General features: G+C 31.6%; 1 protein-coding gene and 2 non-coding genes across 14 annotated transcripts in view; all 3 read left to right on the top strand.

Annotated features, from left to right (window-relative positions):
• Window positions 1-14,431, top strand: part of LOC139528661 (GATOR complex protein Iml1-like) — a 103,508-nt gene that overhangs the window by 35,683 nt on the left and 53,394 nt on the right. For all 12 annotated transcript variants that reach the window (XM_071324768.1, XM_071324767.1, XM_071324766.1 and 9 more), the window contains one exon: window positions 9,109-9,145. In XM_071324768.1, the coding sequence (XP_071180869.1) occupies window positions 9,109-9,145 (37 nt within the window). The remainder of the gene's footprint in view (window positions 1-9,108; window positions 9,146-14,431) is intronic.
• On the top strand, window positions 10,210-10,402 carry LOC139529170 (U2 spliceosomal RNA). The gene has a single exon (XR_011665793.1). It is a non-coding gene; the product is annotated as a U2 spliceosomal RNA (small nuclear RNA).
• Window positions 13,483-13,675, top strand: LOC139529169 (U2 spliceosomal RNA). Its single transcript, XR_011665792.1, has one exon. It is a non-coding gene; the product is annotated as a U2 spliceosomal RNA (small nuclear RNA).

Raw genomic sequence — 14,431 nt, 5'->3', positions numbered from 1 at the left:
ATTAAGTTAAACTTGAGGTAAAGCTATTAGCACCTTCAAAATATTACAATAAGACTGTAATTAGCTATTTCCTATTTAAGATAAAATACAATAGAAGTGCTATAGTTTAGTTACATAATTTTATACTTTAACTATATATTTGAATTGATAAAAATGTATCTAAGGGACCATAAGTTGAATACTAAGGATTAAAATAATTACCCTCCCCTTTTCAGGAGTTATGTATTTTGATTGGTCAAGTTAATATGATATACATAAAATGATTATTGAAATTATGGCAGATGGAGATGCGTTTTTAGAAAGTGACTTGGATATATGAACTTTATGTAATTTTAGAGATTGGATAACTTAGGGTTTTGTCACATCATGGTGACTTAGTTGCATATTCGTATACATATATTTCTTGTGTTGTAAATATGAATGCTTTATCTATACGAGAATAATTAATATACCATCATTGAACTTAGTGTTTTATTGACTTCTTGTGCGTTATATGAAGAAAACCAGACAATGAGATACCTATGCTCTACCATCATTATACAGAGTTAGTTCCCCTACAAAATAATATGATAGGAACTGGGTCGCAGAATGTCAGCTAGTTCCCCCACTTATTGACATGCAATCCGGTCCGGTCATATATACTAAATCGGGAATATCAAGTAAAACAGAGATTTAATACATACAAGAAGACAGTGACACAGTCACACAGGGTTCAATCAAAGTATTTATTCTTCGTGCAACATTCATGTCAGAAATTATTTCACTTTTAACATGAAATTATGTCTTATTTCACGTTTTTATACGACCGCAAAAATTGAAAATTTTTTGGTCGTATATTGGTATGACGTCGTCGTCTTCCAAAGACATTTGGTTTTCGCACTATAACTTTAGTATAAGTTAATAGAAATCTATGAAATTTAAACACAAGTTTATGACCATAAAAGGAAAATTGGGATTGATTTTGGGAGTTTTGGTCCCAACAGTTTAGGAATTAGGGGCCAACAAGGGCCCAAATTAGCATTTTTCTTGGTTTTCGCACAATAACTTTAGTATAAGTAAACAGAAATCTATGAAATTTTAACGTAAGGTTTATGACCACAAAAGGAAGGTTGGGATTGATTTTGGGAATATTAGTCCCAACAGTTTAGGAATTAGGAGCCAAAAAAAGGTCCCAAATAAGCATTTTTCTTGGTTTTTGCACAATAACTTTAGTATAAGTAAACAGAAATCTATGAAATTTTAACACAAGGTTTATGACCACAAAGGAAGGTTGGGATTGATTTTGGGAGTTTGGTCCCAACAGTTTAGGAATTGAACATTATTTGATTTCATCAAAAATTGAATTCTTGGGGTTCTATAATATGCTGAATCTAACCATGTATTTAGATGTTGGATATTGGACCATAATAGGTAAAATATGAATGTCCAATTTAAAAATTTTAAGTTTTTAAGTTTAAGTTTTTAGACCACATTCATTCTGTGTCAGAAACCTATGCAGTGTTCCAGCTAGGTTTTCAAAAGGGCAGGGTGCCAATCCTGAAAAAGGGCATTTAACGCGCGATATGATAATATGAAAAGGGCATATTTTAATAAAAGATGTTAATCAAACATTTGTGTTTATTCGTTGAATCACAGGTTATACAAGAACATATATAGCCCATGTAGAACTCTATCTTTCTACTTTTAAGGCTGAAAAACTTGTCAAGCAGCTTGTCACACAAGTTTTTTTATCATTGCTTGGCACAGTTGAACTTTATATGCAGTATGTTTTGAAAGGAGATCTGTTTCATACTGTTTCTATGGTCTACCACATTTTACCAGTTTCACCTTTCTACCCCTGCTGTGCTTGATGGCAATACAGCACAAAACAGCTGTGCTCAGTAAATTCACAATTTTAGGATATAAAGCAACAGTGAAAAATAGTATCAAAAATAAAGAATACAGGAAAGATGACCAAGGCACCCTACCAACACTGCTACTAAGACCCTCTTTAACTTATCCCATAACTCAAAATAAATACCTAAACATATATATTCTTAAGCAAGAAGTATGGAGACACATTTTAGAATATGTAAATGGGTTACTCAATGCTAGGAAAAAAATCAGATTGAGTTATCTTTCTTTATTCGGGTGTGCTCCTTCTTTGGAGGATTATAAACAGAACGTAAATATGATGTAAATATGATCACAATATGGCGGCGGATTTTGTTATTTTCGTATCAAAAATGAAGGCAGTCAATGACAAATACGTCTGAATTTTCTGTTTATTTTTCAGAAAACAAGTAAAACAATGTCTTCAACGAGTTTATAATCATTAATGGTTTTCCAACTTTCTGTCATTACGTTTCTTCCATGAAACTACGGTAAACATCGCAAATTGTGCCCAAGTTGTTGTATGCACATTTCTTCAAAGATAATTGCCGACTGACCGATTCTATTTGAACGAATTAATGTTGATGATCATTAATGACCCATCCGATAAACGGATTACCTATAACAACAGATTAGGACACCAGTTGTAACCATTGATTAGCTTGGGGTGGTAAACAAAGTCATAATCTTTTCCCCAGGTAAAATTTAGTAATTAGCGTATCATATCAATACGCAAATTAATATGCAATCGATCTTCAAAAAAGGCAGGGCGCCCTGGAAACTGTAAAAAGGGCACAGGGCGCCACTCGGAAAAGGGCGGGCGCCGCGCCCTCTGAAAACGGCCAGCTGGAACACTGCTATGTTGTGTCAACTATTTAATCACAATCCTAATTCAGAGCTGTATCAAGCTTAAATGTTGTGTCCATACTTGCCCCAACTGTTCAGGGTTCGACCTCTGCGGTCATATAAAGCTGCGCCCTGCAGAGCATCTGGTTTTCTGTGCAAGCACCCCCTTTACCACCCTCTATGTTATGTCAAAAATTGACCAGAATCCAAATTCATACAGTATCAAGAATGAAAATTGTGTCAAAACTTACCCCAACTGTTCAGGTTTTGACCTCTGTGGTTGTATCTAGCTGTTGAATGAAGCATTTTATTGTCAAGCCTGTTTAACCAGTGTAAAAGATGAGATGGTTATACAAGAGAGGTTTAGCAAGCTATAAAAAATCAGGGTAATCCACCATTTTCTACATTGGAAAATGCCTTCACCAAGTAAGAACTATGTTATCCATTTGTATGATGTGTTTGAGCTTTTTATTTGCCATTTGATTAATAAAGGACTTTCCTTTATGAATTTTCCTTGGAATTCAGTATTTTTGTGATTTATTTTTTGTCCAGACTAGCCTTTGATGTTGGTGGTTGGGTGTTAGCTACATCTTTATGTGGTTTTCGTGTATGTATCCCTAGTCTGTGACGGCAATTTCTCATGGTCTGAGCTGAAAGATGCACTTCAGTATGTGCCCTTAGTCTATAGATACACTACTCGTGTGGTCGAAACAAATTTGTTACGTGTTGACGTAAGGCGAATGTAGCTCTACTTTTTTAGCATTAGTTTTTTAGGTCTCCTAGATCTTGGCCTATTCTATGCAGTTCCAGTTTGTTGATATCTGTTTATTAGCCTTCAAACTGTTAACCTATGCATTTAAAATCAAGCTGCGACATCAGCAACACTTATTCCTGCATCAACCATCCCAACTGCTCTCTGGGGGTCAGTGTCAATGCACCATGCAATTGTTTTAAATGTTTATATGTTTTTGTCCAGCCTTCAACTTTTGTTGAAAAAGCGAGACATAACAATCCTACATTCTGTTGTCAGCGTCGTCCACAAATATTCACTCTGTGGTTAAAGTTTTTGAAATTTTAATATGTTTTTGAAATTTTAATATCTTTCTTAAACTATACTGGATTTCTACCAAACTTGGACAGGAGCTTGTTTTTAAAGCAATTGTTTTTAAAGCAATTGCTTTTATGCTATCGCGTATGGCCATCTTTGTGACCCAGATCAGAGACTCCGCCCATATCAAGCCATCTATAGTATTTTGTTAAACAGGCTCCTGGTCTGTCATTCTTTAACACCTATGTATGTTTTCTAATGCAATACATAGCTTGAAACTTTAAAAAAAAGTTAGTGGATTTAAGAAGTTTCAGAATATGTTCTTGTAGATGTATTTTTGTATTTAAAGGGTCAACCGTTGACTATCAAATAACATAGAAGTCCGAGTGAAAAAAAGTAAATTTTTATAACTGCGATTCCGTTTTCCGCCGTTCGTACGATGTTTCAACAAAATATGGATTCATTTCAGTTGTTGATTTAGTATTGAAAATTTAACTGAATTATCTCCTATTAAATACGGTTTTATATGTTTAATTTGTGTTTCTTTAAGAGGTCAGGTGCTCTTGTTCATTCATAAAATTATCGTTCATTCATACATTTATCGTAAAATCAAAATCACTACACAGGTTAATGCGTAGTGTCAAATGATTACCTGTAATCTAAAAATAGACAAACTTTGTTTGCGCAAATAATTTAGCGGAACGAAACCCTTGTTGAAAACACATAACAATAAGTTCGTTTTCCTTTTCTGTCAAACTCCGTAATATTTATCGATCACCTTACTAATGAAATGGACCCGTCCAAACGTAGTAGATGCCAAGTCGGTCCAGATGAAGAGATATTTCAATTTGGAATTTTCTAGTTACATAGATTGAAAAAAAGTACGTCTTTTTAAATATCATGATCAAAACTGGGAATGCATAACAAATGTCAGATGAAACCATTATCCTCGTCTTTTCAGTGAACAAGTCTACTACGTTTGTTGACACTCGACGGTCCACCGTGTTAGCAATTTTATTTCACATGTTTTCTAACCCCAATAATTCAGTCGTTATATTCCGCTTACTACATTAACCTCGCAAGTAGGAGAGATCGATTAAGGGGAGGGACTGAATTATTCGGGTTACATGTTTTCGAAATATTGAAGATCATTTTTCGCAATGTTTCCTGAAAATTGATAAATGTCAAAGCAACGTAGAGCTGTTTGTTCTTGTTCGTATAATAAAATTGAGAATGGAAATGGGGAATGTGTCAAAGAGACAACAACCCGACCATAGAAAAACATACAACAGCAGAAGGTCACCAACAGGTCTTCAATGCAGCGAAAAATTCCCGCACCTGGAGGCGTCCTTCAACTGGCCCTAAACAATACATCAGTGATAACGATTTAATGTCATGTTTGTCTGTGATGACCCCCCCCCCCCCTTTTCGGGATTGCATGAGAATTATAGTTATCTCGTACCCACATGCACTTGTTTCTATCCATAGGAAGGTCGGCTATCCATATAAAACTATTTTGGATAGAAACAAGTGCCTGTGCTCGTACCGCATCAGAAGGACATATATCAACTGAGAAATAATGTTTGGAACTTAGTTTTAAAAATGATGACAAAGTACCATTATGAAAATATTTTTATTAAGCTGAAATATATATTTATTCTTTACATGTTTATGTCTTGTAAGATATTTTATTTCTTTCCCGTTTTTTAACATTTGCGTCTGGAAAGTTGAAATGTTTTAACTTAATCATTTGTGTTAATGGTTAAATATAAATTAATAATGAAAATTGTTAAAATTAAATCAATAAAGGAAATTATTGCCCAGTTACAAACACTACCAGGGGATAATCCATGAAGATTTCTTTTTGAGTTATATGTTTCAGCACATGTATATTTGACCCCAACTTTAGCCTGGTAAACGTGTTGTCTCCTTGTGAAATATAAAACATATTAAAAATGACTTTCTGCTAAAGTCTTTTATTTATATAAAGTTAAAACCTTCTTACTTCTAACTAGACAACACTCATGTCAGGTTTAATTATTATATATATGTGGATGAAAAATAAAAGTCCCCAAACATTAACATGACAGCAATTGCTTTTACAGCCTTTAAGGCTTTGATTGATCATAAGATAGTATCCAGAAGTAAATTTTGTTAAAACAAATTCTGTTTTCTGTATTTTACTTATAAATGGACTTAGTTTTTCTGCCAGCAAACATTACATTTACTCTGTGGTTAAAGTTTTTAAAAAATTTAATAGCTTTCGTGAACTTTCCTGGATTTCTACCAAACTTGTACAGAAAATTTTTATGCTCATAAGATAGTATCCAGAAGTATATTTTGTAAAAAAAAATTCCTGTTTTTCAATATTTTACTTTTAAAAATGGACTTAGTTTTTCTGCCAGTTTAATAACATGTATGTTCACTATAAATCTGGGGTTAAAGATTTTAAAATGTTAATAAATTTCTTAAACGATCCTGGATTTGTACCAAACTTTGACAGAATTTTTTTTTTATAAAAAGCTAGTATCTAAAAGGAAATTTTGTTAAAACTGTACTCATTTATCCATATTGTACTTAGAAAGGACTTAGTTTTTCTTCCAGTTAACATTACATACAGTCTGCAGTTAAAGATCTAGATTTAAAACATTTATAAGATTCATAAACTATCCTGAGTTTTTCTTCCAGTTAACATTACATACAGTCTGCAGTTAAAGATCTAGATTTAAAACATTTATAAGATTCATAAACTATCCTGGATTTTTACCAAACTTGGACAGAAGCTTCTTGTAATCAAAAAATAGTATCGAAAGGAATATTTTTATTGATTTTTTTCCTCAATTTTGTTGAGCCTGAGATTAACAGCAAAAGTAGGTGAGACACTTGGTTTCCATGGAACTCTTACAAATTTTTCTTACCAATGGTGTGTCTCTGAATGTCAGTGAAAAAAAAAAAAATTTAGTTTTAAAATAAAGTAAAGATGGTAAAAAAATTCATTATACGTGCAAAGCTTAAATGGCACAAAATCAATCACTTGGGAAAAACACGACTGTTTGAAATTACAGGTAGACCTAAAGATTATATCAATGCAGAAATATTTTTATGGCAGAAACCATAAGCGAGAAATAGCAATCCTACAATCCGTTGTTGGCAGCAGCGGCGTCCACAAATATTCACTCTGTGGTTAATGTTTTTGAAATTTTGATAACATATTCTTAAACAATCCTGGATTTGTACTAAACTTGGACAGAAGCTTGTTTATGATCCAAAGCTAGTATCTATTATAATTCCAATAGATAATGTTAACAGGATTTTGATTGACATAAGCAACAAGAAATTCAGCTCCATTTTGTTAACGAGATGGAGCTCATGAAAACACATCTGAACACCTCTTATACTTAGACTTTAATACTATGTTCATCTGTCATGCAATAGAAATTCTAAATTGAAGAAAATTATGGAAAATATATCACAGTATTTGTTCTCAACATAATAAAGAGTACACAATATGTATTCGAATAGCATGATCAAAATGCAGAAGCAAATTTTATAAGTATTTGAATGTTGATAGAACATTGGATGCCTGTGAACGATGTAATTTAAGTACCAATTATGATCTCCTAAATAAATTGTTCTCTCAATTACAGCAACATATTCATATAAATATAAAGTAGTTTTTCTTATAATCATTGTAGGCTTTGGTAAAGATAACTAATCACCCTTAAGGTTGTATGATAAGGTGTCATTTATTACACTAAAGCTGCTCTCCTTGATTAAAATTATCTATTCTAAATAATGTCAACAGTTTTTCACACTTTGAAAAATCCATAGCTGTGCACTACGACTTTTGTGTGGTTGATTTAACTTTCTATATTTTGAACACAGGTAAAATAGTTTAAAAGGCTTGAAGTATTGTGTCTAATAGAAATTACTATTAAACAGAAAGTAAATGTTAAAAGGAATTTCCAAAAGCTAAAAATAGAACAAAGGAAAAAAAATAGATATACACAGTTCTGTCCCTTCTTAAGTAATATGTCAATTAAAAGGAATTATTAAATACAGAAAAATTATCAAATATTCTTATATAAAATAAACATAATAAATCTGTTTTATTTCATTAACCAAAATATAAGAACTGTATCTACAGTAAAATATCAAAATATGAAAGAATTAAAACTGATATGCAAATTTACACTATGACTGAAATGTATTGGTCCCGTTTTGTAGGTTTAAATACATTCGTATACTCTATAATAGTATGCCTGGTCCGGAAGAGTTGGGTTATCCAATATTGATTACTTCTATATCTACTTCCAGCTCAATATTTGACCAAGCCTGTTTTTGTTCTTTTTCATAAAAGAGGGTCTGGATGGGGGTACTTTATAACAGTAGTCAGTTATTTTATATCTTATTTCTCTTTTTTATTCTACTTTTTGCCCTTCATTTTCTATTCTGTACATTGAAACTGCTTATATGTGTTTCAACATATACTTATTCCTCCTAACAGAAGCTGTCACAACCTCTGGAAACTGATATAAACAATGCATTGCAGCTCAGGGAATGAAAAAATTAAATTCTTTCTTTCTTGTTATAATGAAATATGTTACTACATACTACCAAAATAATATCAACATAATTTATAATGATAAAGTGCCAATTTTCTTTTTAAAAGGGTTTTATGGGATTCCTTCATGGCTTAATGTTTTGATAATAAAACTGTTATACTAAAGAAAATAATCCATAGATAGAATTTGTAATTTTCAAGACAAATTAAAAAAGTTTGTTTGTGGAATGAAAGTTTATGAGGTATCCCTTGAAGACGTTGGTACGTCATTCCTGCTCTGTGTCATTTGGTCTCTTGTGTAGAGTTGACTCATACCACAACTTTTTTATAATATATCTTCTGAAGAAACACATTAGAAAACCTATTTATCATGCCAATTTTTAAGAATCTAAGCAAAAATTTACTTTTGACCATTGAACCTGTCCTTTTGTTTATAAGTGTGAAATAGAACTCAAATCAATTCAAGAATTTTTATTTAAGGAGAAAATACTAAACCAATACTGAATTCCTTACACCCTTTCAAGTATTCAGCAGTGCATTAAATTATTTCTGTCGAATGAAAAAAGTGTTACGGTTGGTTGTAGAGTATATTAAATTATGCATTTAAAGAAAAAAGAGATTTGTTTCATTTCCATTTTTTGCTCTCTGACTATTGAATGTTATTTGATAAAATGTCAACCATGAGCAGTTGATGTTCATGGAACATATTGACAATAATTTGATATGACAATGCAGACAAGATATTTGAGCTTGAGCCATGTTTTATTTCTTATTGTAGTTCAAGCCAAAACCAAAAAGCAAAGAAAGAAACTCTGGTAAATATATTAGAAAAAAAAGGTGCTTCCCACCCCCCTTCCCCCACCCACCCACCCCCCAAAAAATACCAAACCCATCTATTTAGCAAACAATATCACATGTAAATTTTGAATATTATTTCATTTATTAATTTGATGACAGCTGGTATTTGTTTGAAGGATATACAAATTATTTTTATAGAAAATATGAAAATGTGAAAAATAACTATGTAATGATATTGACAGAGGTCTCCTCTCTATCTCAATATCTTATACCCCCCTTTTTCTTAGGATATTTCAAAGCCAGTCAAGTGCAGATTTTCACAATTAAAAATTTAGACATCACTTTCCAGCTAGCTATGTTTCAAGTTTAAACATAAGTCTCTATTGATTGATTGATTGTTGGTTGCTTTACGTCGCATTAGCACAACAAGGCTATATCGTAGTGAGAAAACTTATGATAATATCCAAAAATGTTGATACTCTAGGTTTAAATCAGAAGCATTTTAAAAAATATTAGCAAAAAATTAGTTTGTCTGTAGACTTGACAAGTATAAGGTTACAAAAATGTTAAAAGTAATTCTCTTATGTTTTTTTCCTTTTTATCTTAAATCACTTTTATCAATTTTTTTTATCATTGATTTAATTTTTTTCATTGATTATCTATTTTTGATTAAATGGGAAATTGAATGATTATTCTGGAGCTATTAATGTAAATAAAAGATATTTGCTGTAGGCATATGACTAACATGTAAAGTGGACAAGTTATCTATAAATAGCCTGTATAGTGTAAACGTAGATAATAGGTTTAAAATACTGGCAAGAACGATAATCTAGGGAGAAAAGTTGTCTACTCAGTACAATTATTTAATTGTTTATGTCAAAATCAATATTTCAAATTAAATAATTGTTATACCAAAAAAATAAGAAATATTTATATTGTTGAAATTTATTGAAATAAAATATGATGAAAAGCTCATTATTAATTGATTTGCAGATGAATTTTCCCAATTTTTTCTTGATCCATACCTTCACCAATGAAATTGTTTTGATATTAGACTACCTAAGATTTTTCAATTGCTGGTATCGCTTCTCGGCCTTTTGGCTAAGATCAAAGTGTAGTATCTGTTCTTATCAGCTTAATATCTGATACGTACCCCATGTGGGTACTTCGATATTAAACTGATTTTTGGTACTCGATGAGATGTCAGGGGCTTGCTCCGCTCTCGTCACGGGTTGGCCTGGTATTGCAGTACCTCCAGGATCGGCCCACTCCCCTCAGGGGGAGAACAAATAAATCAAATAAAGGTCCCCTTAAAAAACTCGAAATGTTTTAAGATTCATTGCATTTTACTAAAGTGAATTTTTCATACCCTGATAGCCAGTCATATGTCTTTATTTTTTATAGAATGAGTATATTTATTGTACAAGAAAATTTTGTTTTTTTTGTATAACTACGGAATCTTAAGTCATTTCTCTGTTAATAATAGTCTTTTCATATTGTATGTTTATCAGTAGAAATATATGCATGTCATATTCAGATACTCTTTTGTTCCTTTCTCAGTAATATATGTTTTATAATTTCACTTTCTGCATTTGTAGACTTTCACCCACTTTAGACATATTACAAAGAAAGTCTAGCACAGATTTCCCAGAGATTTTCTCAATTTAAGAAAAACAAAACATCACTTAATTTTTAAAGCAATTGCTTTTATGCCGTCGCGTATGGCCATCTTTGTGACCCAGATCAGAGACTCCGCCCAGATCAAGCCATAGTATTTTGTTAAACAGGCTCCTGGTCAGTCATTCTTTAACACCTATGTATGTTTTCTAATGCAATACATAGCTTGAAACTTTAAAAAAAAGTTAGTGGATTTAAGAAGTTTCAGAATATGTTCTTGTAGATGTATTTTTGTATTTAAAGGGTCAACCGTTTGACTATCAAATAACATAGAAGTCCGAGTGAAAAAAAGTACATTTTTATAAATGCGATTCCGTTTTCCGCCGTTCGTACGATGTTTCAACAAAATATGGATTCATTTCAGTTGTTGACTTAGTATTGAAAATTTAACTGGATTATCTCCTAATAAATACGGTTTTTTTATGTTTAATTTGTGTTTCTTTAAGAGGTCAGGTGCTCTTGTTCATTCATAAAATTATCGTTCATTCATACATTTATCGTAAAATCAAAATCACTACACAGGTTAATGCGTAGTGTCAAATTATTACCTGTAATCTAAAAATAGACAAACTTTATTTGGGCAAATAATTTAGCGGAACGAAACCCTTGTTGAAAACACATAACAATAAGTTCGTTTTCCTTTTCTGTCAAAACTCCGTAATATTTATCGATCACCTTACTAATGAAATGGACCCGTCCAAACGTAGTAGATGCCAAGTCGGTCCAGATGAAGAGATATTTACAATTTGGAATTTTCTAGTTTATTAATACATAGATTGAAAAAAGTACGTCTTTTTAAATATCATGATCAAAACTGGGTTTGCATAACAAATGTCAGATGAAACCATTATCCTCGTCTTTTCAGTGAACAAGTCTACTACGTTTGTTGACACTCGACGGTCCACCGTGTTAGCAATTTTATTTCACATGTTTTCGAAATATTGAAGATCATTTTTCGCAATGTTTCCTGAAAATTGATAAATAACAAAGCAACGTAGAGCTGTTTGTTCTTGTTCGTATAATAAAATTGAGAATGGAAATGGGGAATTTGTCAAAGAGACAACAACCCGACCATAGAAAAACATACAACAGCAGAATTAAGGTCACCAACATGTCTTCAATGCAGCGAAAAATTCCCGCACCCGGAGGCGTCCTTCAGCTGGCCCCTATACAATATATATACTAGTTCAGTATTAACGATTTAATGTCATGTTTGTCTGTGATGACCCCCCTTTTCGGGATTGCATGAGAATTGTAGTTATCTCGTACCCACATGCACTTGTTTCTATCCATAGGAAGGTCGACTATCCATATAAAACTATTTAAATGGATAATCGACCTTCCTATGGATAGAAACAAGTGCCTGTGCCCGTACCGCATCAGAAGGACACATATCAACTGAGCAATAATGTTTGGAACTTAGTTTTAAAAATGATGACAAAGTAACATTATGAAAATATTTTTATTAAGCTGAAATATACATTTATTCTTTACATGTTTATGTCTTGTAAGATATTTTATTTCTTTCCCGTTTTTTAACATTTGCGTCTGGAAAGTTGAAATGTTTTAACTTAATCATTTGTGTTAATGGTTAAATATAAATTAATAATGAAAATTGTTAAAATTAAATCAATAAAGGAAATTATTGCCAAGGAAGTTACAAACACTACCAGGGGATTATCCATGATGATTTCTTTTTGAGTTATATGTTTCAGCACATGTATATTTGACCCCAACTTTAGCCTGGTAAACGTGTTGTCTCCTTGTGAAATATAAAACATATTAAAAATGACTTTCTGCTAAAGTCTTTTATTTATATAAAGTTAAAACCTTCTTACTTTTAACTAGACAACACTCATGTCAGGTTTAATTCTTGTATATATGTGGATGAAAAATAAAAGTTTCCAAACATTAACATGGCAGCAATTGCTTTTACAGCCTTTAAGGCTTTGATTGTATTAACCTGCAGATTTTAGAATTAATTTAAGCATAGATGTAATACCCATATGGGTATTACATCTATGATTTAAGTTAAAGGTAAACACTCTAGATATTATGATAGTTAATCTTATTTTATTGATACTTCTGGTTTAAACTTGAGTATTTACAAAATGTTTTTAAATATTATGATTTGTCTTTTAATTTTGCCAGTATAAAATTTCTAGACATATTAAAATAGCTCTCTAAAGTTTTTTCCCTTTTATTTTTTAATCACTTGATATTTAATAATTAATTTACTGACAAGTTGTTCATTCATTTACTTTTTTGTGATAAAATATAAAATTGAATGATAAATCCTGAGTGTAGATATTTGCTGTGGGCACACATGACTAACATGTTAAGTGGACAATGATAATGTTATCTATAAATAGCCTGTATAGTGTAAACGTAGATAATAGGTTTAAATAACTGGCAGGAACGATAATCTAGATAGAAAAATAGCCTACTTGATAAAGTAATTAATTGTTTATGTTAAAATCAATTATTCTAAGTAAATAATATTTATACCAAAAAAATAAGAATTATTTATATTGTTGAAACTTATTGAAATAAAAAATGAAGAAAAGCTCACGATTGAGTTATTTGCAAGTGAATTTTCCCAATTTTTTCTTGATCCATACCTTCACCAATGAAATTGTTTTGATATTAGACTACCTAAGATTTTTCAATTGCTGGTATCGCTTCTCGGCCTTTTGGCTAAGATCAAAGTGTAGTATCTGTTCTTATCAGCTTAATATCTGATACGTACCCCATGTGGGTACTTCGATATTAAACTGATTTTTGGTACTCGATGAGATGTCAGGGGCTTGCTCCGCTCTCGTCACGGGTTGGCCTGGTATTGCAGTACCTCCAGGATCGGCCCACTCCCCTCAGGGGGAGAACAAATAAATCAAACATAGCTCCCCTTTAGAAACTACAGATCTTTTAGAGTCCCTGTCACTGAGATAATATTTCATATGATCTAGTCTGACATAACCTTATTGTTATATTAAAAGTCATTTTTGTTTTAATTGAACAAGATAATGTTTATTTTTATGTCTACAGATATATCATTGTAAGTCAGTGAGTTTTCGTCTAGAATAGTCTATTAATGATTGTATCATTATTAATTAAAAATGTATATTTTCCCTTTCTAGTTTCTTCTTTTTGAAATTATACTGTCTGCATTTATAAGACAAGGGCATTAGCCTGATGGGTGTAGCTAAATGTTACACCATGATATTATGGTTAATATAAAATAATACTTAAGAAGCAGGGCTTCTCAACAATTTTACTTTATTTCATAGTCAAGCATGATAAGGGTTTGATATCATGTAACATATTATGGAATCATGAGTGTCAAAACAGAAAGTAGTTTTGATTACAGTTTCAAATGATTTAAACAAAATCAAAATAATTCTTTGTAAATTATTTATGTCCATTCCAATGAGTGTTGATGTAACACTATTTGCTCCTCCAAATAAAAACCAACCAACAATATATATATATGAGTTCTATCTTTTAGAATTAATCCACTCACCACAGTCCGTACATAATGATGAGGATAATTTCCCCTCTCTTTCAGAATTAATCCACTCACCACAGTCCGTACATAATGATGAGGATAATTTCCCCTCTCTTTCAGA

The sequence above is a fragment of the Mytilus edulis genome, chromosome 6, assembly GCF_963676685.1.
Source record: "Mytilus edulis chromosome 6, xbMytEdul2.2, whole genome shotgun sequence".
Lineage (NCBI taxonomy): Eukaryota > Metazoa > Mollusca > Bivalvia > Mytilida > Mytilidae > Mytilus > Mytilus edulis.
This window is presented reverse-complemented; position numbering and strand designations above follow the sequence as displayed.